Source organism: Cyprinodon variegatus, unplaced genomic scaffold, assembly GCF_000732505.1.
Source record: "Cyprinodon variegatus isolate N-32 unplaced genomic scaffold, C_variegatus-1.0 Scaffold127, whole genome shotgun sequence".
Classification (NCBI taxonomy): domain Eukaryota; kingdom Metazoa; phylum Chordata; class Actinopteri; order Cyprinodontiformes; family Cyprinodontidae; genus Cyprinodon; species Cyprinodon variegatus.
In genome coordinates this window covers 1,062,105-1,085,582 of record NW_015150580.1, presented here as the reverse complement: position 1 = coordinate 1,085,582, position 23,478 = coordinate 1,062,105, and the positions used below count along the sequence as shown (strand labels likewise).

The following is a 23,478-nucleotide window of genomic DNA, read 5'->3' as shown; positions in this document are numbered from 1 at the left end:
AAACCAGTTTCAAAGATTTTCTAAGATGCAAATAAACTGTGTCAGAAGATCCTTATGAATTAAAATTTATGAATTAAAATTGTTATTTTCGTGCTGACCTCTGTTGGTGGGCCGTGCTTCTTATTCGTGGCAGTGGTTGTTGTGATGTCACTGATTGAAGGAGCTGAGTCCGAGCGGTTTCCCCCGGCTGCAGCACTCGACTGCGGGGTGATGGAGGAGGATGGCATGTCACCGACCAACCGCGCGCTGCCCTCCACTCTGATGTGCGGATGGCCCTCGGCGGCCATGTTGAGGATGCGGAGGCCATTGTAATAAAGGCCAGACAGCTGTCCCTGGAACATGGCAGAGCCCTGCTCGCCTCCGCCAACACGAACTGTCGTTTGGCTATTGAAGATGGTTAGCTGGCGACCTACACGAATACAGGCAACCGCACCCAACAGACCACAAAGAAAGAGGGGACAAACACACACACACACACGCACACCCATAATGGTCACATACGTGCATTCGCAATCATACTCAAACAAACATCCAACAGTGTTTGAGTGTTGCAGAACCCCCCCCATTTTTCCCAGGCATGGTGAGAGGATGGGAGAGATATAGCATGGCAGAGAAAATCCAAGCTGTGGAGAACCGTGGAGGAGATAAAAGTGATGATAGAAAACAGAGAGAGGAGGGGGGAGAGTGAAGAGTCTCAGATACAGAGAACAGCAAAAAAAGAGGAAGAGAAGAAGTGGAATCAGAAGGCCCCGAGATGACAGGGCTGACAGATGGTTGATATGGTGACGGCTGTGCAGCACAACATCCTATCTGAAGGAGCAACAGACAGGCATACAGAGAGACAGAGATCTAGAGAACAGTTGTCACAGCCCTATAAAGCATGCACAGGTTATAAGCTCTAGCACTGCTCACTGTTAAAGGGACTAGAGGCTAATTTAAGTAGTTCTGCCGAAGTTTAGGAGGAAAACTTTTACTTTTTTTTTTCAAAAAACATTGCTCTTTTAGTCATTTCAAATTTACATACTTCTTACACAATAATTTGCATGTACTTTAACTTGATTACAATCTTTTTTTTTTCAATACATTAAATCTTTAATAAATGCTTTATTGTTTACAATTTGAAAGGGAAATTATTTACAAGTCTTAATAAAGCATGTTTTATCATCACTTTCTCTATTTTCCGATTTATTCACATTTAAATCTCTCCATCGTCCCTTTAACCTGATATTATCAGATACACACTAACAAGATACGTTCACAGGCACTAGAGTTTACACAGTATTACACACTACAGCCTGTCCAACTTTTAATTACTTAGTTATGGATTTAGATTTTTAGATGTTAGTTGATGGTGCAAAATATAATATAATCAACTGCCTTCATGTTGTATTTTAAAGCTCAAAGTTTTAAGGAATTTTAATCAGGGTTTTTACCTTTGTCGAGTAGCCAATCGTCAACTACTCGACCAAGCCGATAGGGGATTCGCTGTCTGGCGATGGCCAGGCGCTCGTTATCATTGTTGCCTTTAATTTAGAGATGAAAACACAGTAGTAATTACGCACATCCATACTTGGTACAGGAGCTGGATACACAAAGAACAGCAATGAAAAGAAAGTAATGGTCTGCTCATTGTTGGCATGTCTCCGGGTTAAGTTAAGCTGCATGTTTTGCTGTTTTTTCTCTTCCTTTCTAACAGAAGAGAAGCTGCACTCCTTACTTCTTTTCCAGTGAGCGGACTCTTACTCTCTGTTCATTGGGTTTAATTTAAAAAAACATTACAGGGGTTAACATCTGCAAGAGCACAGGGAAATAATGTTACAGCTGCCACATATGACTGACTGAGTTTAGATTACATACACACACACCTCATAACAACTACCTTTTATCATTTTACCTATCTGAAGCCTCATTATGTTACCTATGATTACCACTTTTAAATATAAAAACCAAACAGATATAAATATTCATCAAAATACACTTTTTCTTTTACCTTATTTTTTCTCTCTAGTTAAACATTTACCTTAAAAATATACCAAGTTTTAAAACTATTATTTGTCCAAAAATGCACCAGCTGTTATTATTTTCTTTTATGGTGAGAAAAAAACACTAAAAGCTGAATTAACTATTTACATAAATTACCTTTAACACTATTTAACAGGCCTAAAATAACACAACTGACTAGTATACAAGCTACTGTAATGACTTATCTCATTTTATGGTTTAAAAAGTCATATTTCATGTCAGATCAAACACACTTCATTTCAAAAACAATAACAAATAAAACAAATTGTGTTTCTTAACCTTAGTTTGTGGAAATAAATATAAAAACGAGAAAAGTTTATCATTCATCAGTCTGAAAAAAGATGGTTTGAATTGGACCGGGGTGTAGCTTGCTCTGCCTGAGGACAGGCTGAGGCGGTACCGGGTTACACCGGAGGGGTGGGGCCTACCTGAGGGGTACCGCTCTATGACTGGAAGGTCGTCCAGCTGAAGTGTCGCGTTGCCGCCGCTTCGGGTGAACCGAACAACGTGGTACTTCCCGTCGTTGACAAACTTGGTGCTCTCCTCAATGTTAATGTCATCCGTGCCAACATTGAACACCACCCTAATGTTACCCTTGTCCTGTGGAGGAGAGGAATTTTTACTGTTTTAAATAGTTCAAGGTCTTAGAATCGAAATCAAAAGTTTTGAAAACTTTGCAAATAAAAATAAAAAGATTGTCTGATTCTGTCTTTTCTACCCCGCATTTCAAAGTTTCCAAAACCCAACATTGTTCTCAATGATCTTATTGTTAAAGAACCATGTCAGGCCTGAGTACTCCGAGTTCAACAATATTTTAAAATAGCACAGGGTACATCAATTATTTTTTACCAGTGAAGTTAAGTTTAATCTTTATAAATAGAGTGTAAAAAAATGAAACTAAAGCTCTGATATTCCTTCTTAATTTCCTGAATGATCAATGGTTGATGCAGGATTATAACAAAGGCTGTGTGTTAATCAGCCCTAATTCATGAATTCTAGCTTTTCTGTTTGTCCAATAACTAAAGGTTACATGATAAATACAAAAAGAAGAAGACTTTCAATATAAGATCTGACTTAACAATAAACTCCCTAAAGTTAATAATGTCATGATTCTGCCTTTCCTGGGCTCTGTTTAAGTTTTCTTTTTGAGTTTTTAGTTAAACTTTGATTTATGTATGTCTGTGTTTTCTAGGTTATTGGTTTCATTTCCATGTTGTCTCATCCTAGTTATTTTTTCTGGTTGTATTTTTGTTCTTATGTTTTTCTTGTTTACTCTCTGTTGTCCCTTTGTGCCAGTCTTGTATCTCCTAGCTCCCTTCTAGATCCTTCTGTCCACACCTGCTCCCAATTAGTTGATTACTCCATTTATTGTTCTGTTTGGCATTTATACTCCTCCTCTGCGGTTACTGTTTCCTGGATTCTGTTCATTCCTTCATCCCCTCCTTAACCCACGTGTCACCCTTTGCTCCGGTTTCTGTTTTTGGTGATTAGTTATTTCTGGATTTAAGCTTCTGTTGACACCTTTGATTATAAAATCTGCAAGAAACAGCTTCTGTCTCTGCATTTGGGTCCTCTAAAAACCTCTGCACAACCTGACAAATAACAACTTCAACTTCTTTAGATCACTGAAAAAGCAAAAAAAGAAAAAGATTAAACTGATTATTTTCAATACTAATATTATTGATTATATCTTATTATATAAATTATATTTTATAGAAAGTCAGAATGCCTTCTTATAAAACATCTCAAGTAATGGTCTATGACGCCTGTATGCCTGTTATAATTGTGAACATGTAAAGGTTGGTAAGATCTCTCTGTAACTTTGCTGATTAATGAGGTCGTCAAATAACTCAAATGCAGAAACATGGCTGAACAGAGATCAGCTGCTTTGTTTGTTTATCTACTCTCCCTAATGAGCAAATAAGTAGGATAAACCATCAAGCATTTTGGTTACGGCTAAAAGGCTTAATGCAATTAATGAAGCACTTACATTAAAAATGTTGGGTAATTGCACACAACACAAATATAATGAGACCATTTTTGGAGATTTTCTTAGAAAAAAAAAGGCTTTACAATAATTTCCTGATAACAGATCTGAAAAACAGCTACATTGCTCGAGTTTCTAATATAAATTTAAGTTCATCGTGTGATTGCTTAGGGGAAAGCAGAATTGGTACATTTTTTAAATACAATTTAAAAAAGACAACGCGTTAGTGATTAAGGGCAAAATGTGAAACTCATGCATATACAATAGATCTATCATACAGAGTGATATATTTCAAAAATATGCCTCTTTTCGCCTTATGTTTATGACTTTATAAAAAAATGTGAACATTAGAGCAGAGCAGTATAAAAAATGTCACGTTATACCATGATATGGGATATGCATCCATAGGGAAGGCTGTTGATTTAGCAGTTTTTAGCAGACAGTTAGTCACACCCTCCTTAAGGAGGTTAGGCCAGAAATGGTTAATTCTTAATCAAAATTCTTAACACAAATTTGAGTGAAAGGAAAAACCGAGCACAATAACACGTATAAGCAACAGCTATTCTGTCAATACTGAGAGGATTGTGAAGCAAAGATAATATAAATACATGTTCTAGCCCCCTCGCCCAAAAAAATAAAAATAAAAATAAGGGCTGGGAATCACTACTGTGTTTATTTATAGAAACCAGTGGTTTTAATCCTTAAGGGTCTTTTATATTTTTATCTGTCCCTTTACTCTGCACACCTAAATAAAATGACTAAACATGCAGTAAAGCTATGAAGAGCTCATACTGCTGTCAGGTGTGTTAAATCAGAATAGCATCTAAAGTTTGCAGGACAATGGACTTTCTGAAATAGACTTTAAAATGAACTTTTAGCTTATATGTTAAGCTTGGTTGCTCTTCTTGATGAATCTTCTTAAGAATTTGCTGTTGCTTTTGCCTCTATATGTTTCCTTCAACATAGAAGCTTCCCTTGCACCAGTTCTGCCTCTTTTTTTTTTGTTGTTGTTTTTTTTTTTGTTTCCAGTCTGCTTTTTGTCCACTCTGTCCCTTCAGACAAACTGCTAGGAGATGTTTCTGCTGGAAGTTAATTTCTTTTAAAGAGGAGTCCTCCTGTTCACATTGCTACATGCATGCTGGGTATGTGGGATTGCTGCAAAGTTAACAACTTCATGTATTCAGTGACGCTACTATATGGGATTCCTGCAAAATCACTCCGTGAAGAAACACTTTGTTGGTTTTCCTATTAGTAATTTAACTATTTAAGTAATTTCCCTCTGGGATTATTAAAGTATTTCTGATTCTGAGCAAAATAAACTGAAGTTGACATCATAATTGTACAAATATGAATTTAACAAAGTGTATTGACTCCAAGTCATGTCTATATGAATGATTGGAATAGACTCTTATTTCTATATCTACACTGGATCTGTCCATGCTTTGAGACAATATGCTGGGATTTTATTGATTTACTTTTTTTTGTTGATCTCACAGTAGAGAAAATTACTAATTTTTCTCTGTGCAATGAAACTTATTAAGCCTTTAATATATATATATATTTTAGTGTACACCTGCTTTTCCAAAAAATATCTGCATCACAAAGTGGGATAAATACAGCTTTTGTCTTAAAGAGGCAGTGTGGTCTTACTATCTGTAGCTGGAGGTAGTCTCCAAGGCCAGATGCGCTGTCCACTCGGAGTAGAACGGCATGTTTCTGCTGGGTGCTGAAGCCAAGGGCTAGCCGGTCCGCCCTGGTGCTGGGACGCTCATTAGGAGGCCATGTGTAAATGACCACACCTCCATCCCGGCCAAAGATATAAGTGGTCCCAGCTGGGAAGCACAGATGGAAAAACAACATATTCATGTATCAAAGTGAATGGCTGCCCTCATTGCAGATGGTACTAATATTCATATAATGCAAAACGTTACACAAATAAGGAGCATTTGGCAAATTAGAAACTTTAAATGTCACAGCTGAAGTGTTCCTCCTACAGGCTTCTAAAATCTGTGCTTCCCAAATTATTCACCATTACAGCAGGAGGCTGGGATGACTCATTCAAATACCAGCTCATACATTTGTTTGACTTCAAGGCTGACAACAAAATTATTATGTATCTCACTTCTAAAGGAGATGACAGAGGGTAATCTGGTGTTGAAGGAATTTAATGAAGAACTTTTGTTATTTGCTGTTAGAAAGGAAAATTTAACTGAAGAGGTCAGATATATTTCTTTATTCTAGAAGTAGTTGACAACGCCCTCTTGTGGTTACTCTGATTAATACATTACAAATATCCACAATGCAGTGTTTCAAATATAGTAAAACTTATTTGATTGCTTATTAACAAACTTGTTAAATACTATCTGTCTGCTTTTGCAATGAGACCAATAATAAACAAAAGAAATGGAGACATTTAAGATCCGATAACATTGAAGGAAACATTTCTTATGATTTTAACCCAATCCAACATAAACAAAGTTTTCCTCCATTTGTTTGTAGAATAGAAAAGAGCGGATTAGTTACCATCGTTGCACAGCGGTCCAGCGTACGAAGTCATGCTGCAGTCACAGGTGAAGCCCTCCCACTGCTGCAAACAGACTCCTTGATTTGAGCAGGAGTCTTCTTGACATGTTGTGCTGGGACCTGCAGTGACAGACATGGGGGCATGTTAGGTTGACAAAAGCAGGGGAGAGAAAAAGAAAAAGAAAATACTTTGCCTCTGGTTTTTACTGCAGCTTATTGTTGTTCATGACAGGGATGCGTTGGTATTCTTGGGCCACATTTTATTGAAATACTTGTAAACTGCTGTGGTGTAATAACATGGATAATTATATTCAGTGCTGGCCACATTTATCGGCATTTGTGGGAAAGATGTGTAAGAGACCCTTTACTGCAGCAGCATAAAATCAAAAGGAAAGTTTAAAAAAAGGTGCAGCCTTTAAACAAACAATACAAACAATATATAATATATGAATAAAGAAACTACGGTAGGCTGATATTTCACTTGATTTTGCAATCAAATGTCAAAAAATAAAAATTGAGATCTAAAAATTTCTGTTGTCTCAGCAGTGCAAACATATTTAAGTAGATTTTCGAATTTCGAAAAACAATATATATTTATTTAATTATATTCCAGTGTCGGATTCTAAAGATTAATAGGAGAATGAATAATAATGATATATGCTGAATAAAATATGGCTGGGCTATTTAATACTTTAAAAGGTAATAGTAAAACATTAAAATCACTTTGGGAAAAGATGGAAAGCCCATGTAGAGATGACAAGATTGGAGTAAAGCGGTCATATATATTTTAGTGCCTGTTGTTTAGTGAAAAAAAAAGAAATGATAGTCTTAAAAAAATCACAGGGGCAACAATTATTTGTGTCCCTTAAAAACAAATCTATATTCAAAACAAAAATATTTTGAATTTCATAATGCTGATGGGAGTACATAGAAAATTCTACTTAGCAATCCACTATTCTCCTTCTTCCTGGAGCATAAATGTGGCGCAGAGGACAATTTCTAAAAAACTTTCTCCAAAAAAAAAAAAAAAAAAAAAAAAAAAAAAAAAAACCCTTTCAAGTCAAGAAATAATTACAAGAAGGTCTTTCATAAACTGGCCCATATCTATAGCCAGAATGTTATAAAGTTTAAAACAACCACCGGTGTGACACCATGTTAAGTAAGCTGTATGGTAAAGGAGGAAAAAGAAAACAAGCTTACTGTCTGAGAACTGCAGCATAGTGGTACATCTAGGAGGTTCTAGATTTATAAAAAAGCCATCAACATTATTATTGGCTCATTTACATGTCGATAATTTGTCTGGGATCAAAGCCAGGAAAAAAGCATTTTCTGCTCTATGATTAGAAACTAACTAAACCGATGGAATCAGCTTCAAGAACAGGATGAATCCATTGAAAAGCAACTCTTTCCCTGTTTTCCCTGGAAGGATGAGTGATGCTGTGGGATCTTAAGGACCCTAACCACTTTGCACGCCATCATAGATTTGTGGGATGTATGTTGATGTATGATCAGCAGAGGTTATTTACTGAGGTTATTAAAAGTACAATCATTACAGTTTGTATATATCCTTTTCTTGCAGTGTGGTAATAAACTACTGCACTAAGGATTACCAATAAACCTACAGATTAATAAATGTGGCCAGCACAATAAATGCTCACTAGGATTGCGATCATATAAAGATTTTAAATTACGTTAGAATGATCATTTAACTAAAATTTAAGAGTGGAATGATTAGAACATGCATGTGGTGACTTAAGATGTTTGGGGCAAAGGCTAGTGGAGGGGTTTGATTATAAAGTCATATATCCCAATACTCTGTCTCCATCATTCTGTCAGTTTCCTCTCATGCCTCATGATGAAGAAAACATCAAACCTTGAAACTTAGTTCCCTTGTTGAAGTTCTAACATGACGCATGGAGGAAAGGCTGTGAAATGATTAATAGGTGGAGTATTGAATCGTATCCAGGAGGCATGGGGAAAGGGTACAAACCATGCAGTTAGAAGCCAGAAAATTTGGAATAGTGGGGAACTCATGTCAAGAGGATTTAATGTTTCTAACAGTTATGAGAGGATAATTCAACTCTGACCTTTGACTTTGGATCACTGGGATCCACACAAACACTTAACATCACTGGGTTGTCTTTAGCACAATCAGTCGCTCATACTCACACATCACGCATCACACAAAGAGATATACCTTGCAGGTCAGCTTTCATCAATGTAACTTTTGTCGGACAAAAAAAAAAGGCAAACAAGCAAAATAAGTTAGATGGTTAGTCAATGCGCACAGATGCCTGTGAGCTGCTGTAAGAGCGGAGCTAAGAGAGAGAACTCAATGTGCAAAAAAAAAAAAAAAAGAAGAAGAGCGGACTGGATGAAATGATAGAGAGTAACATTATGGCTAACAAAACCAGAGCTGGGTTAGTGGGTTATTGTAACAGCAGTGAGTTATAAAAAAAAAAACTGAAAGCAAGAAGAGGAAGGAACATAACGCCTGGAACACAACTGATGCTATGTCGCCTCACCTTCACAACCTCTTTCAACTTGTCCAATTGTTGTCAAGGCGTCGGCAAGCAGATCCGGGAGGCGCCCATTTAGATCTAGTGTGGCCAAACAGCCTTGAAAGCCCTCTCGAGAGTGAACCAACTTTGGCAGCTCACGGTACATCTCTTTGGTAACACCTCCAATATACAGATCACCTGTCGAGAAGCATGAAAAGATGCACTGTGAACTATTTGATACATTATTCATTAAGCTGTGAAAAAAAAAAGAAAGATTTCTCTGCCCCAAATATTCCTATGAATTCCCCCAAACTTTATCAGTTTTTTTAAAGCTGCTTTTTTAAAGATGTTCCTTATCTTACAACATAATTTATATTGTATTAAAAAAATATTAAGATAAGTAAACATGACAATTTCTTGAATATTGAGAGGCATCAGGCCCTGACATAAGTCTGTGAATTGTTTACAGCTTGGTATTGTTACACGTTGTTTATTTTCCATGCTTAATGACTGCTTGACCATTTTGGGATGATTACTGAATGAAGTGCCCACAGGTGGTTAAATAATTATAATTTCAGAAAAAAATCCCCAGCAATGTCAACTACTCTAAGAGTTTGGCATGCTAAGGTGAGAAACCAACATAAATGCAGACAGAGAGTCTGCACAATTTAAGAAGTTATTAAAATTATGGTGGAGGATATTCTTTTTCTGGGTGGATCATCAAAATAAGTGGTCCCCTTAATTGCAAATAATTTTTGTGATATGTTTACGTAAGGCCGTTCACATGCTCCTTCTTCATTTTTTTCTTCACATGTGCACTTTCAGGAGTATATGTGTGGTGAGCTACGGTTTCATCCAGTCATGGAAGCTCGCCTTTTTCACTGCGGTGGAAAAATTGCAAAAATTTTCTTTTTGAAAGTAAGCTTGTATGAGCGATGCGAACAGCAACTTTTAAACAGAGCGTGCACGAGGAGAAATTGACTCATGCACGCTCTTGCATGCGTTTATTAGTTGTTCCCTGTTGGGAGCGGGTACAGGGTTGTGCATGTGCATTTTTTTTTAAAAGTGGAGAGGGCGGGTCTTTTAAAAAATTCACGAAAATCCTCCACTATACCTTAACTCTGTTATTATGTTACTTCTATTATAGAAAGGCGATGCTGCAACATCTTGATAAACTACATTAAGGCAGATAGGTAATGGTCCAAGGTACGATATACACACAGTCTCGGTTTGGGTAAATAAGTCTTTTCCGTCAGTTCTTATGAAACTTTGAGAGTAAAATAAACAGCCATCTGTTGGTCAACACAATGAAAATAAACGTAAGGATCTTTTGCATGTCCATAAGAATATTAACAGAATTACTCAACACAATTGTTTCATGTTAGCAGAGTAGGACATGAAACAATAATGTTTTTTTTTTGTGTGTGAAGATAACATAAACTAGTCAGACTCACATAATGTCCTAAGAAAATGAAAAATTGCGAAAAAAGCTTATATTTTCCAGACAATAGCATCTTAAATGTCTTGAACTGTCCATGGTGGTCAATTAACTGAATTCTGCGTGAAAATCTGTTAATAATTATTTAAATCTGCAACTTCGTAACCCATGCTAACATGAAGGACTGATAAAAAATATTGGCTTAGGACCAAACTTTTTGCAGATTAAGCAATGACACCACAGTCCAGATTTCTGGTAACACTGTGTGGTTTTATGTTTAAATATTTACTTAACTGTGTCACAGCTTGAATGACAATGTTTTTAAATAACAGAGTTCTTAAATAGCGTTGCCACATTAAAAATTCAGTGAAATGCAATAAATATGTTAAAAATCATATGAAGAGTTTATAATCACATGTCTATATCTGCTGCTTAAAGCTAATCCAATCTGATCATCAGTAACAATCGGGATTATTCATGAGGTTACTATGTTAGGTTCTTCCACCACCTTGTGGCCTGTCCTGCTGGCCCTGTGTGTGTAATATTAGTCATGTATGTGTAATATTAGTATTATGACAGTGCTATTTTAACAGTTCTAGATACATTTTTGCTCTTATAAGAAAATAAGCCAGGTCCTTTTGCTTACTTTTTTATTACTTTTAAATATTCAGCAAAATCAAATTTAACTTTGATATTTCATCTCAAGGTTATCATAGTCTCTGAATCTATTACCGACACATACTTAAATATACACATTTTGCATTTGGCTGTTATGTGACGGGAGCAACAAATTGACAGGGAATAGCTTTCAGCTTGATTTAATAAAACAATTAATCGATTATGCATGCTTTTTCACCAAAATGTTCCAGCGGGAAGTATGGTTAATTGCTTTTTTTAATGAATGCAACTTTATAAAATAGATACCACTCTGGTGTCTGTATGATAATATGAAGTTGTTGCCTGGAGACACTTAACTTAGTTTAGCACAAAGACTGGAATTGGAGCGATATAAGCTTAACTTTATCCATTGGCAAGAGAAAAAAAAAAAAAAAACCTCTGTTAGCTGATTGGCCATAAATAGTCTGGCATTAACTCTTTGAAAGAAATTACTAAATTGGTTTCAGTCTTTGTTTTTACACTGATTAAAGAGAGGCAAAGTGTTAATTAGGTGACTAACTAAGAGGAGGAGGTAGATTTTTATTCTGTTTCCCAAAGGCAAGTCTTTGCCTTTAGCCTTCCAATCATTTTTTTGTATAATGAGTGTTTAATCATTCTATTCCAAAATGTAATATCAGACTAATAACTAAATAATAAGCTTTGACAACCCTGACAATGATCAGTTTTTCTTTTTTTTTTTATTCTGTGTACCTTTTAAATCAAGGTTCTTGGCTCCCATTGTGGTCTGAGTAGTAACTTTGGTGTCAATCTTGACCGTGTGAAGATTGTTTGTGTCGCGGGAAATGTGCACATTGTGCCAGTGGTTGTCATTAAGCGGACTGTTGGAGTTGCCCTTGATCAAGTGTGCTCCGTTTCCCAGGTCAGAAATGTAATGAAGGTAACTGAGGGAAAAAGAAAATGCAGAGAGGAAGGGGTTAAAGAGAACGGGGGAGGCAAGAGAAGGCAAATTAATCACTCTTGTGATGAAGAACACAGGGTCACACACTTCGGCGCATTATTAACTGTCTTGTACAAACTTAATTACAAGACTTGAGAAAGAGGTGCTGGATTAGTTCATTTTTTTAACTACATTTAATAGGGTGTTTCAACCTTACTGTCTATTCTTTTCTCTTATCAAGGACAAAACTGCTTTAACTAAAAAAGAAAAAAAAAAAAACTAAATGTATTTAGAATTAATACCAAAAATTTTCATACGCTTAAAAATAGTCAGACCACCAAGTTATTACCAATGTATCAGAATATTAATGGAAAATGTTCTAAAAAATTTTTAAGAAGTAAGAAAGTACACAAACTGCACTTAAACTATGAGGGAAAGAGCAGATAATGAAATATAAAGCACACTTTCAGGACACAATTCCATTTTAATGTGACAGAATAATTTTAATAAATCAAGTAACCCTCAAAAAGGGCCTAAAACCTCACTAAGTCTGGGTTATCTAAGTGCCTGAGTGTGCTACATTCATTTGTTTAAACAACTAAATGCAGGTATAAATACTAAATAAATGGCTGACCATACCCTTCAGGTTCTGTGTTGCAGTGAGGAACATGTTTAAGCACCAAATGTGTTTCAAACCCCAGATTATAAGAAAAACACCCTATGAAGATGCAGGTTAAAGTTGGAAAGAGGGACTGGTGCATTTTGCAAAAAAAAGAAAATAAAAAAACACTTGAGAAAATAACTATAATACAAAATATAAGAACTATAATAAAAAATTATATATCTATTTTTTCAATATTCAATATTTCAACATTTATTGGATGGAGTGGGTTAAAAATAATGAAATTACTTCATCCACTTGAAGAATCTATTTGTGCTCAGATTTGAACATTTCAGCTAATGTTTTGTTATTGCCTCAATAATTAAACATAATTTTCTTTCCTCGAGACGTTTTTTTGTGAAGTGCACTGGTCCCTCCTTGAGTATATTGGCAGAATATTGCCCCTTAAAGCTGATCATCATAGCTAAACACTTTGACTTTAGTTTCATCGGAAGCCCTGATTTTAGTTACGCTGAACGTTTGTGGGTAAAGAAAGCGTTATGAGCAACATGTTTATACAAATGTAGCTCAGATGCACCAGTTGTGTTTGGAAGAATGGGCCTAAACACCTGGAGAAGTTTGCTGGAGGAGACCCAACATAGTCGATCCAAGTCATACAGTTTAAAAAGAATTAAATTATTAGGTTAATGTCAAACGGCAAGAAGAAAAAGATATTTAACAGAATGTCGAACAAGCAGAAACTGCACATATTACCCACTTCTTTTATTAGTCAGCTCACCCTTTAACCAACTCAACGACTATGAAGTCATTGCCGTCTCCCCTGTTGAAGAGAATAAGACCATCTGGGGATGTTGTCTTGAACTGCATGAAGAGGTGCATGGAGTAGTAGGCCTGCAGCGTGGGCAGCGTGACAAAGCTGGAGCGGGAGCGGAAAGTGATGGGGTCAGCCACGATGCTCTTGTAACCGATGACGGCGTTGAGCTCGCAGTAGTCAATGTCGCCGTTCTTGCACAGGTCAATGTAGGGCATGCCGTTCAGCGTCAGGCCTTGGAGATGGCCGATAAAGTTGGAGGGCACAATGGGCATGAAGCGCTTCTCAGTCACGATGCCCGTCTCCACGTTGTGGAACTCAAGCTGGGTGTGGTCGCCCGCCATCTGACCTGGTGTTGTTGGGGTATAAACTTCAGAGGTGAGGGCTCTGAACAGTTGTTGCTCTACTAGTGCTGATTAACCTTTAAGAAAACACTTATTTTAACAATACTGATGCTGATCTAAGTTCGAAATGTTCTCCATAAAAAAAAGATATACAACTAATGGTTATATTAAATTTCTCAACTAAATTTAACTTTTTGTTTAAAAGGAACAAAGTTTTTTGGAATCTTTTAAGGGAATCAGCAATACTTCAAGATTTCTGAAGATCTCTAAAATTCCTTCCTTGGACTTTAACTATTTTATTTAATCTTTTTTATGTCCAGTCCTTCAACTTTAACATACTTTTATTTTTTTTGCTTATAAAATGAAATAAAATCTTACCTAACAAAATACAATTCAACATTTTCCTCCTGTTACTCAATGAGAAAAAATGAAATATTGCTGTATTTAACATCTACTTATTGTTTTTTATTTCCATTACAAAAAAATAAAAAATAAAGAATACATTCCAACTAAATTTAATGGTTTTCAAGTTTATCTTGAGAGGAAAACTTCCTCTTTTGGCTGTGATTTTGGTCCCATAGTACAAGCCGCTATTAGCAGGTAGGTTACTGGGGCTATCTGCTCAGGTAGAGTCGCCAGTCAACTGCTTAGCAGGCATGAGGCCGCTATGCATAGGGTCTCCAGATGCGTTCATTAACTAACAGGTGCATTTCTTCAATGTAAAGAAAGCAGAGCTTTTGTCACTGCCACAGAGTGGTGCTGTCTGTCAGTCAAAATATAGTCTTTCCAAACGGGGTAAGCCTGGCTCATAACTCACTATTCAGAGATTTTACTTAGCATTTTACCCAGAGAGGATGTGTTTCACTTTGCCTACATTTTACTCTTCCTGTCTGACTCATTACACTGTCACCAAGTGCTGTGCTGGTTGGTTAAATTAGTCCAGACGTCTACGTCGGTATGAGCCAAGGAAGAACAGTAGAAGAGAATCATGACAAACTCTGTGTACCACCACCTCCTACAATCTGGTTTTATCTTGGATCAGACGCACAATTGTGTCCGATTCGTTCTAGCATAAAGTCCAAGCTGTTAATAATAAATAAAAAGCTACAGTACTTTCTCTTATATCTCATAAAATAAATATTGAAAGTAGAAATATGTTTTTTGTTTTGGAAAGAAACTGGGCCTACTTGCTGCAAACAGAAGTCTCTTAAAGTTGTGTCTTTAAGAATGAATCAATATCATTTCATTATGACTTTGCTGGTGCTTTTTCTGTAGAGCTTTTATTTATTTGAGCCTTTAGGACAGTTTAAAACTATCAAACATTATAATTAAGTCCCAGTGTGCTGTTCTCCAACTTTTGGAACATCCCTTCTCCGACACACCTGAAGGGTTGAATTAACTCCTCAGCATGTGATCATCCTCCTTAGAGTCTTGTAAAAGACCTGATAGTTTAATTCAGCCATGTTGAAGCAGAAGGACTTCTAATAGTTGCAGCACAACAGGATTCCTTTTTTCTGTCAAAGCCAGTTTTCCGTTTTCCTCAGTTTTTGCTTCCACCAAATCCGCATTATTTTTGGTTAAATGTTTTATTCAAAAAATCTGGCTTCAAGCTTTATCTGTAGAACTTCAGTGTTCATCTTAATTGTTGCTGTCTCCATTATTTGCACCTTAGTAGTTAGTCTCTGTGTTTATATACTACTTCTGTCTGTCTGTGCTTCCCCAACCCACTGGTCCCATGGTAAAGTCAGTATTCCTATTATAAATTTCAGCCTTTTGTATATTGCAGGACTTATTGAATGTTTTATATCAGCTCTGATTAGATGCAAATTTAGTCTTTTGGTTCCAGTCGTATCGTGGCTATGAGGTGGTTCGGCCCTATTCTGAACTACTTTCCACCATTTTGTGACAGCTTTCATGCCTGGTTGATTCAAAAGTCTGAGTTAAATGGTATATATTCCTCTGAAAATGGCTACTTACTGGACTGAGACTGAAATTAATGAGGAAGTTATTGTCCAAAGGAAAACTTCAAATACCTCCAGAAATTATGAAATAAAATACTGATCAAGACCATTTCTAAAGAGTGCACAAAATCTAACTCATGGAAATTAAAATACTAAGTAAAGCTTTTGCACCTTGTTGAATGAAAAAAACTATGTTGTAGAACATGAGTGCACAATCAAGACCAAGCAGAGGACAAATTGAAAAGGCTGCAGTGGTTACCTTCAACAGTCTGCAGGTCGTCGACGGTGAGTTTGAGGCTCTTGCCGCGCCGGACTACCCTCACTGTGTGCCATTCATTATCATTGAGGCCTGACCCAGCAAAGATGGTCTCTGGGCCTTTACCTACACATAGCCCAGAGCACCATTAACAGAATGCACAGAAGGGTGAAGAGAAACAGAGTTGCAGAGACAGGAGAAGAAAACCAGAAGGAGAGAAAGCAGAGAGCCAGGCAGGTTGAATCAAATATTGTGAGGACAGATTTTCAGGAAATGGAAGCTGGGAGCAGAGGGTGAGGGGGTGGGGGTGGGCTCATTCATTTCCTGGGGAGACAAACACCTCAGTGCCATCTCACACAAACAGACAGACAAATCTCCTTCAAGATACAGCTGAGAGACAGGTGATGAGACACACAGGCTGAAGATTAACATAAGGGAATGCTTTAGGTGCCTAAGATGGAGGCTGTGAGTCACAACAGGCCTATACTAAGACACTCCATCCATGGACAAACAGCCATGATGGCCACCTGCAACCTTCACAAAAACACACCAAAATAATACCTGTTCTAATGCTCTAAAACCCTACAAACCCAAACTTCACACCACAACCAGACTTCATGATAGTTATTTTTGTAATGGATAATGATAAAAAGTAGCATCTAATCCTTAAGTAGAAGAAAATGGATACATGGTTTTCTGAAATTGTTACAAATAGAAAAAACCAAAAAAAACAAAAAGGGTGGCATTCTTCACAAAAAATGACAACTATAAGACATTTTAAGGAATGGCTTGTAAAATAAACAAATGTAAAACTTTTCTCTTTTTTATTCTTACAAAATAGCTCCTGTCTACGAGCATCTCTTTAAATCGATTCTCAACATTTGATAAAGGTCAGATGGAATCAAGACTATATTATAAACATGTGTAGATCTAAACAGTACCATATAGCTCTAGTTGTCTTTTCACATCATTTGCAGCTTTATAGATTTTTCTCCTCTATATAATGAGTTCTTAATATTTTCATTAATTCTGACTAGCTTCAGAGAATTGTGGCAGAAAAGCTTCTTTGCAGCATGTTTTTTTCACCATGTTTCGCTGTGGGGGTGGTATGTTGGAGCGATATGAAGGTTCTGTTTTGCTATACACATAGCCTTTTGCCTATAAGCCAAATTTCCCTCTCAGCTGACAAAACACTCTTCCATAATTTTCCAATTCATTACTTTTTATGGTTTTCTTTCACTAATAGTGTTCTTTACACCACTTCTTGATAAAGCCCACACGCATGACTAATAGCTGTCTGTGAATACATTTCTCCTGCCTGAGTTTAGAACCAGTGCAGCTCCTCTAGAGTTACCTGTTCCTTCAGTCACTTGGACAGCAGGTCTGAAACTATGTTGAGAATGTCGAACTTTATGTGACGGTATCAGAGTAAATGGACATTTTGTTCAGGAATTTATTAATGATGCACTTTTTTCGAGTAGCTCAATAACAGAAATATATCTATAAACACACCAATGTCTTTGGCTGTAATATTAAAAGACATATATATATATATAAAAAGAAAGCTTTAATGGTATCAATAATTTTTTACAAGATAATGTATTTTTTATTTGCTTTTCTTTCCAGAAGCGCAATGCTTCAGTAGGCCTCAGGGTGGCACTACAAACAGAGGAGCTACAGAGAGCTCTCCAAGGTGCTGATGTGCAGCAAAATAAAAGAAGCTGTGATGTCTTTGCATGATGCCTCTCTCCCTGTCCATCTACAATCTCATATCTTCTCATACTTGACTGCACACATTTGACAGACTGACGGCGTCCCCTTGCTCGACAACCATCACTCCATCCTTGAACACTACACACACACACACAAACACACACACAAACCCCTTGCTTTTCAGAAGAGCTTTAGGCTCGTGAGGTGGGACTGAATCTGCTTACAGTGACCTATAGGAGGTAATGATGGAGGGAGGGAGGAGGGAGGTGAGAAGTAAACTGACCCGAACAGATTCTGCCGCAGAAAATGTCAAGCATGTCTACATCAATCACGGAGGCACGCAGGCAGGGCTAGTACACAAACTCGCGGGTAGGGAGGCAGAGAGAAATGCTGACGAGGAAACTTAATTAAACAAATATGAGAAGTCGATCAGAATGGAAGTGGCAGCATGAAACGGCCAAGTGTGCGTTTGCGGAGCTGAAAGAGCGCGTTGTCCATTAAGAGAGGACACAGGGTTCCCCTGAGGAGACTCAGCTGTGCTCTAGGCAATGCATCTCATCCAGTTACCATGGATCACTGCTTAGCACCGGAGTAAGGCAGGAGAATATGTGTAGGCCTGTGTGAGTCGATGCATCTGTGCGTGTCTGTGTGAGTACGTGTGGTTTTCCATGTGTAACCGAATACTAGGAGAATGAGCAGGCGGAAGTGAGAGCGAGGCAGTGATCTGTCTCAACCTGGGAGCAGACAAACACGTACCTATTTTTGGTTAAGAGTTAAAAGGGCATTGAGCATGATGAGTTGAGACTAATAGACTGTCTGCAGTCTGTCAGCTATTTGCTGCTAAGGCAACACAAATCAAAGCAAATAAAACAAACCACCAAGGATTATAAGCGAGGGGAATAATGAAAACAAAATGGAGAAAAGCTATTCATATTTCATTAGCTCTAAATAACAAATGGCTTTTTTTTCTTCCTGAACGATAAGCCTCAAATCTCTGCATTGCCGAGGCTTTTATTTGACTGCTGAGTGGACTGTTTCAGTGGCGCCTGACTGTTAAATAAATTTCTCCTTCCCTCCCTTGAATATGATATGCATAATTTATTGTATGCACAGAGTGGCAGAAAAGTGGCTGCCTACTAAAATCTTCATTGAGACGGCCGGTCTAAAATTGGCCAACAGACATTCAGAGCGGCAGCGCTGTGTGGCTAGCAGGGTTTCTATGGCAACTGCAGTCGTCCATTTCACCACCTCTTTGCCGTCACAGTGTCCCCCCTCCCCACCCGTCCCCATCAACACCAGACTCTCTACGTACTCCATCTTCATCTCCCTCACTGACAGAAACTCCGCGTGAGGGAATTAAAACTCCGTCAGGGGACTCGGCTTCCGATCGCAGCGGGATGGACGGAGACACTGCCCAGAGTAATGCACAGCCTCCAGAAAACAGAACAGTGTGTAAAGCTAAAACAACAAGTGAGAGGAGAAGTCATTCATCCAACCGCTTCTTCTCCTTTCTCCCTAACATGCTTAATTTCCTTATTACCCCTCCCACTCACCTTCCTCCTTTTCCTCTCATTTTTCTTCTGATTACACCCTCTACTCCCGCTTCTCCATTTATCCTTCTTTACTAAAATGGCCGACCTGGAAAACCCTGGCCCTCAGCAAAAAAAAAATCATGCCTCTCCCTGCAGTGTAGCCTAATATGCACACAACTCTCTTCCCTTTGCCGTTTAATAACATGGTATCTATCTGCAAGTAGACATATGGCAAAAAAGACGAGATAAATACGAGATAAAGATGAAACATAAGACAAAAGGAGTAAAATCTGGCCAGACACATTAAAAGCACTCACAACACACACATACTGAGGAGGAGGAGGGAGGAGGAAGAGGAGGAGGAGTTAGGTGAGATGGAGGATCACTTACTGGCTGTACAGTTTATCCTGATACAGTCTGGAGGGAGAGCAGAGCAGAGGGTTAATGCTGCACACATAGACATATACTCTCCACGCCCTGGGGACGCACACGTCGACACACCCAGCATGTACGCTTTGCAAATACACTGCTGAGGAAACACTCACTGGACCATAAAATGGACTCTGTGTTTTCTTATAACAGTGTGCTGCAAAATTTAGCTTTTCTGAGCGTAAATTTTGCTAGTAAATCTAAAGAAAAAATATGTGAACATTTCAATTTGGACGTAAAGCAGCGTGGGTGTTTGCTGCATTGGCCTGAGCGGCGACTTTAAATTGGGATGGGTCATGTGGGTCAGTGTGTCTAATGACACCTGTAGCATGAACTAACCTCGGGATTGGTACTGAGACTCTTTCTGTCTGCTTCAGCTGGCTTGCTGGATTTTATTACTCAGACTAGATGAAACCTGTTTGCTGGTTAGACAATCTTCCTGGAAATAATAACCTGGATTCTCAAATGATTTCATGTTTTTGGTCTTTTATCATTGGATTTATTATTCACCTTTTTTGCGAGATCCTCACTGATACTCTGCAAAGACAGATTCCAAGAGAGGAATTTAATCTAGTACAGTATGTTTGATCTCCCACTAAAAAACTAAATTTAGTTAATCAAATTATGATTCTGGGACTGAGTCCTGACATCTGATCAAACCTGGGAGACTGGGCTTGCAATAGTTTTTTTTTTTTTGCAATTGATGCACAAAAACAAGTAAAATATGTAAGTATGTTGATGTACGCAATAATTCTATCGTGTTTAGAACTAGTAAATAAACCTTCCACTTAATATCCTAGAGTCAACAAAATTGTGGATAAATTTAAAGTTATGCGTTTATCTTTTGAAAATAAACTCTTACTTAATTCTGCTTAAATGTTGATTAGCTTGTCAACATAATTTTTCTATCAGTAGTAAAAAGCAATTCAATGAAATAATGTAATTTGATTCTATTATTATGAATTTTTAAAATGATTATAAACCTTTCATCAGCCGCTTGGGTTATGATACTGATTTGATTTTTAATAACTAATAATACATTTGTTTACCCATAGTTAGGTTAATAAAAGTAGCTTTTTAGATTTCTGATACACACTGAACACATGATAGAAGTTTAGTCGCCCTTTTATGGAGGAATAATCTTCACAAAAAATCTGGAAGATTAACCCTCTTTCCTGTTTTTGTTTTTTTAATGCCTTGGTGTGTCGTGTGGCGTCAACCTCAGAAAAGACGTGGCTGCAGACAACCAGAGACCAACACATGCACCCCTCAGTGAGGATATGCGTGTATGTGTGTGTGTTAGTTTGTAGAAATATTAATATGTGCAAGTGAGGCTTAAAATGAATAAGAGAAATTAGCTGCTTGTTTGTGTGAAGTCAACTAGTTGTATGTTCTGGCATTGATAGTTTCAGGATGTTGGGGATGCACAGGTCTGCTGGGAGTGAGCAGAGAGAATGCAGCTCGAAGCTCGACCCTCTGTCCAACTGATGTACACACTCTATATACACAGTAAAATAAAATAAAGTTTGGGTCACACATGGAACTGTTTTCCCTGGAAAGGTGAGAATGCAAGTGTAAAAAAACCTCAGAATTAACATTGGATTTGAACGTTTTTGGTGGTAGTAACATAACCTTTATCTTGACGATATAGAAACATCCATCCTTTAATTTGAGAACATTTCTTCAGCTATAAAAATTGAATTCAATTTGATCAGATTTTAGTAAATTATATTTTTCTAATCAGCGGTGCAATATTTTTTCCCGCTACATACATTTAACCAAATCATGCTATTATTTTATTTTAATTTTTCCATTGCACATTAAAGATAAAATCTAGAATCTTTACATTTCTGTATTCATGGAGAGTGAATACATCATGGAACAAAGGTCTGTCTCTTTCAGTAAGACAAAAAAAAAAAATTGTATGTCCTTATGAGTATTTATTTTAATAGTACTGGCTACATTTTTAAATAATTTTGCTAATGCTCACATGAACTGGATGGAGGAGAAGGTTTAAAAAAAAAAAACTCTCATTAATCAAACGGGAAAAAGTGGCTCCTTGGGGTCAGGTCTTTATAACAACATTTGTTTGTGAGGCGTATGGGAAAAAAGCTCTTTCTGACCTTCAATCCCATGGAGTTTGCAAAACTTTACTGAATCATATCTGGAGTTACTGTCTATTTTCAGATATAATAGCAAAAAAAAAAAAAAATAATAATAATAATAATAATAATAATGCACAAAGCTTTTGGGCCTGTTTCTCTTCCAAAGGTCACAGGATTAATGAATTGTAAAGCTCAGTTGGCCTCTGCTGCAAAACTGAATCTCAGTCCTCAGACCTGAACCTTATGGAGTGACATGAACAAATACATGCTAAGAAATGATCTCTTGATTAAAAAGGTAAATAGAAGGAGAATGGAGATAGATCCATCTCTGATTTGCTCAACATTAAAAACAATACAAGAGAAGACCTATTGCTGTCTTGATGTTAAAGGAGAGGGATGTTCAAAGTGCTTTCAGCAGGGATGTTTTAATATTTGTGTTATGAGCAACAATGCCTATCACTCCAATCAAAGATATATATTCCGAATAAAGGTTGGATAATTATATGTTGGAATTGTCCTACTGATAAAGAAATGGATTTATCCTCACAAATTTAGATTCCTTTCAAAATCATTCAAGCATGAGTACATTTAATACAAAAATACAGTAGAATTTTTTGTATTCGTTCAGGAAAAGTAAAAGAGAATTATAATTCAACATATATATCTGTGTGAGAAATAGCCATAAGGCAGGTGTCAGCTGCATTCCCCTGACAGGTAATTAAAATTCAGGATCCTACATTATGTGTGTGTGTGTGTGTGTGTGGATGGGTGTACCTAGGTTTACAGTTAGTCTGACACGGCCACCATCCAGCTCCAGACGAAGAGTGTCCGCTGAGTTCCGGGATGTGGTTGCCATAAGAATGCCGTAGGCCCGCTGGGAGCGAAAGCGTAGCGAGACGTCCTCCGCCTCAGTGTGCATCGCCACAGGCAGCTGCACCTTCATAAACTTACTGCCGTCATACGAGAGGATGGTCGCATCTGTGCAGGAAATGCAGACAAAAGGGACAGATGAGAAGGGAGGAGAGACAGAGGGAAGATGATTGACAGGAGGGAACACGAGGTAGTGGAATAAAAAAGCACAAACGCCTTCTCTGACAACGAGTGAATCAGATTTAAACATGACAAAGTATGTTTCAGTGCTGCTGCATTCTCTTATTTCCCCTGCTGCGACATGCTGAGACTCAAAACCTGCTTCCGACAAAATTATCCCGTCACATTCCCAACCCTGATTCATCATCACTCCCTCGCCTTGGAGGAGAGGGTGCAAAAATAGCTGCAGCTGGTTGTCTGGCCCCATTATCCGCTTAAATCAAAATGCAAGGTGCCGAGTATGTTAGCCACCACCGCTGACATCCCAGACCCTGGAGTCATAATGTAACAAGCTCAGGTGATCCCACTTTAATGTCTTTTGCATACTCATTTGCATATTCATAATCTTCTCTCAGCACTACCTGCTGGGGCCAGTCCCCAGCCGCTAAACTGTTTACCACCAAAAGCTCATGTTTTTGTTGGACAATTACATCCACAAAACTACCTAAACTCTCCATGCATCTGCATCGTTATCTCCTCTCCACCCTCTTCTTCTCCTCCTGTATCTCTCCATGCAATTTATGCTTTGGATTCGCTCACCCTGTTTCTGTGGGAGACGGTTGAAACCAAGGCAAAAAAAAAAAAAAAAA

General features: G+C 37.6%; 1 protein-coding gene across 11 annotated transcripts in view; it reads right to left on the bottom strand.

The window, feature by feature from the left end:
* The window catches only part of LOC107085548 (neurexin-1a-like), a 97,551-nt gene that overhangs the window by 14,270 nt on the left and 59,803 nt on the right, over positions 1-23,478 (bottom strand). For 8 of the 11 annotated variants that reach the window (XM_015375912.1, XM_015375913.1, XM_015375916.1 and 5 more), the window contains 11 exons: positions 22,574-22,777; positions 19,656-19,682; positions 16,024-16,146; positions 13,427-13,808; positions 11,840-12,030; positions 9,058-9,231; positions 6,533-6,652; positions 5,660-5,841; positions 2,451-2,622; positions 1,434-1,523; positions 99-409 (listed from right to left, as the gene is read on the bottom strand). In XM_015375912.1, coding sequence (XP_015231398.1) covers positions 99-409; positions 1,434-1,523; positions 2,451-2,622; positions 5,660-5,841; positions 6,533-6,652; positions 9,058-9,231; positions 11,840-12,030; positions 13,427-13,808; positions 16,024-16,146; positions 19,656-19,682; positions 22,574-22,777 — 1,976 coding nt within the window. The remainder of the gene's footprint in view (positions 1-98; positions 410-1,433; positions 1,524-2,450; positions 2,623-5,659; positions 5,842-6,532; positions 6,653-9,057; positions 9,232-11,839; positions 12,031-13,426; positions 13,809-16,023; positions 16,147-19,655; positions 19,683-22,573; positions 22,778-23,478) is intronic. The other 3 variants (XM_015375922.1, XM_015375923.1, XM_015375917.1) reach the window with 2 other exon arrangements.